We start from the raw sequence: 2,751 nt of genomic DNA, 5'->3' as shown, positions 1-2,751 counted from the left end.
GATTGGGATGGTCACTGCTTCTCTTTTTGATTCCCTAAATAGACACAGAGATCTTTTAGTTTCGTGGTGGCAGGAAAACAGTCAGTGACAAACATAAAGCTCTGTTTCTATTGACTCATGAGTTTGTGAATTCATTTTTCACCGTGCCTGTTTCCATTTTTCCCCTGCGCATCCGCCGAGAGGAAGAGGTGGAGCCGACGTCTGTCTCATACACTCCACCCAAATGTATAAGCAACGAGTGCACATCCTAAACAAATTGATGTTTAGAGAAAACAGGATATGAATCTGTTCGTAGATTCAAAAGTCAAACATCCACAATGCTGTGACTGGTCTACTGATCTCACGCCATTTTGTCATACAGAGCCAATGGAATGTCAAGTTAATCCTTTTAATTAGTCAGCCGGTTATTGTAATACTCCCCACACCCAAAACAATGCACAACACATTGATTAGTGTTGAGGATCAGCTGAGAATCTGTAAGTTTAATAAAACAGTCAGCTGTGGTACTGATGAAGAAATGGGCAACCTAAAAAGCCTCCTGGCCTTAATATCCTGGCATGATCCTCCTTGGCATGTGTGTCTAAATGTGTCTGAGGACGGTGATCCCGCTTTAATGTGTCTCCTCATTTGTTGACTTTAGGCCCCTCCTGCTCCCGCTGTTGTCTCAACACTAGGTGCCACTTTATTTGTTTTCACTAAACTGATTAATGATCTGCGGTTCTTTGTCCAAGTCGAGATTAGCAGCTGTGGGACTGATATGATCATGTAGGTAATGTAGCAGCTAGGTGGCTCACCAAGATAGTGATGTCTCAGTGACATGTATTTCATACACAAAAAGTTTAAATAAAACATTAAATTAAATGCACCACTGAACAAACCACTGAACAAACACAAAGTATATAGTGTGCAGCTGTTTTCTGCATTCCTGTAATAGTTGACATTTTGTGAGAAAATCACAAGTTTCTATGAAATGTTTGTCTAAAGCATCCCAGAAAATTGACGTTAATAAACAATTATTTCAGTAGACTATCAAGCAATAAACTGTAATTTATTTGTGGGATCCAGCTTATTTAATTTGAGCATTTTCTCTGGTGTATAAATATTATTATATTGAATATCTGGGTGTTAGACTGTTACACAAAACACACAATTTGAAGACATCACTTTGGGTAATGGGAAGTTTCCCGACATTCTGAAGCTTACACAGTTCATTAATATTGATATTGAAAAAAATCTGTATTATTATGAGTCTTGTAGTCTAGTAATGACAAATAAGTGCAGCCCAATTAACTTAATGCTTATGTGAGTTTTTTTCTCTTTTTTTCTTGGTTTTGAAAAATGTTTTATGTGTAAAGTTTGCTTGCTTGAATAATTGTGCTTTATGTGAAAGTGTTGATGTTCAGTATCTCGTAACTGACTTTATATTATTGCTATTCAAACTATAAATTATATAGAACATTTACAAGAATATTAGATATACCAGTAAAATCCTTGTGAGAATACAGAACAAATTGCAAAACTTTCCCTGGATAAATGTGGATTTGAGAAACTTCCTCTTCGCTTAGCACCATGTCAATTTTATCATCCTTTTATTTCTTTCCCAGGATTGTCCTGCTACATCCAGACCATCATCATCATCACATCTGTGGATTTCTTACAGGCAGGCTCACTCCCTGCAGCTTCCTCCCTTTCTCATACCCTCATCACCCCCACCCAGACCTTCCACCCCCTGCTCTGTGATCCCCTTCCCGTGGTCCCACCACGTCTGCGGAGTGGGTGCCGGCTCCCTCCCCCAGGGGTGGGAGTGAGGAGCTCGGGGATGCGCTTGACAAACCCCTGGAGAATGATGCGGAGGGTGTGTGGAGCCCGGACATTGAGCAGAGCTTCCAGGAGGCCCTGGCCATCTACCCACCCTGTGGCCGGAGAAAGATCATCCTCTCTGATGAGGGCAAGATGTACGGTACGCCCACCTTTATCGTCATACTATCCATGTACCTTTCTCTTCTTGATTGGGATGATAAACACGATACCTGAAGATCACCTCAAATACAGGCCAGGGTTGAGGCCAGGGTCAATTTTTAAATCTTTTTTTACCGTAATATGTACATTTCAGATTCAGTTTAAATAAATCCAGCCAATTCCTGTTTTTATAGTCAAAACATGAAGCTGGAATACATGACCCCCAAAATGGTAAGTGAGTTAACAGCAACTCACCTGTATGTTTGGAAATCCTGCCGTTCCCTCAGTGCCTGCTTCCAATGTACTGACATGTAATCTTGGATTCAGAGTCGACTACTTTATGTAAGAGGTGTACAGAATCAACTTTTCATTTAGCTGACATTAGATATACGTTGGATCCATCTGACAGTAATAAATTGTATTACGTGAGCTGGAAGGAAAGATGCATTTGTCAGCAGAGCAGAGCAGCAGGCAGACAGCAGATGACACTTCCAGAATTTACAGTTGGATGTGAAAACTGTGCTGTGGTCAAGAAAAAAATGTGGCAACGTGAAAAATATTCAACATAAAATTACAAATCATCAATTGTGTCACAGGAGTAACCAAAGCCAATGATCAGGTTACTTTTGTTGTTAAATAGTATAAACCCTAAAATATTTCTTATTATTTCTGCAAATTGACTATACTAACTCTGTTTTTAAAGTTTTAAAATGATACATATGGTGAAAGGTACATTGACTCAGGATGTAAGTTTGCCAAAACTGCCATGACTTACTTGTGACTTGCAAAACA

The 2,751-nt window shown here is 39.6% G+C and overlaps 1 protein-coding gene across 4 annotated transcripts in view; it reads left to right on the top strand.

Annotated features, from left to right (window-relative positions):
• Window positions 1-2,751, top strand: part of LOC118330483 (transcriptional enhancer factor TEF-3-like) — a 37,026-nt gene that overhangs the window by 7,018 nt on the left and 27,257 nt on the right. For 2 of the 4 annotated variants that reach the window (XM_035665026.1, XM_035665025.1), the window contains exon 2: window positions 1,605-1,955. Coding sequence is in view for 2 of the 4 variants with exons in the window: in XM_035665024.1 (XP_035520917.1) it covers window positions 1,954-1,960 (7 nt within the window). In the remaining 2 variants the exon portion in view is untranslated. Of the gene's footprint in view, window positions 1-1,604; window positions 1,961-2,751 lie in introns of all 4 variants that reach the window. The other 2 variants (XM_035665024.1, XM_035665023.1) reach the window with 1 other exon arrangement.

The sequence above is a fragment of the Morone saxatilis genome, unplaced genomic scaffold (genome assembly GCF_004916995.1).
Source record: "Morone saxatilis isolate NCDOM2014 unplaced genomic scaffold, NCSU_SB_2.0 Contig2, whole genome shotgun sequence".
In the NCBI taxonomy this organism is placed as follows: Eukaryota; Metazoa; Chordata; class Actinopteri; family Moronidae; genus Morone; species Morone saxatilis.
The sequence above is the reverse complement of the archived record's forward strand: the minus strand, read 5'-3'. Positions and strand labels throughout refer to the sequence as shown.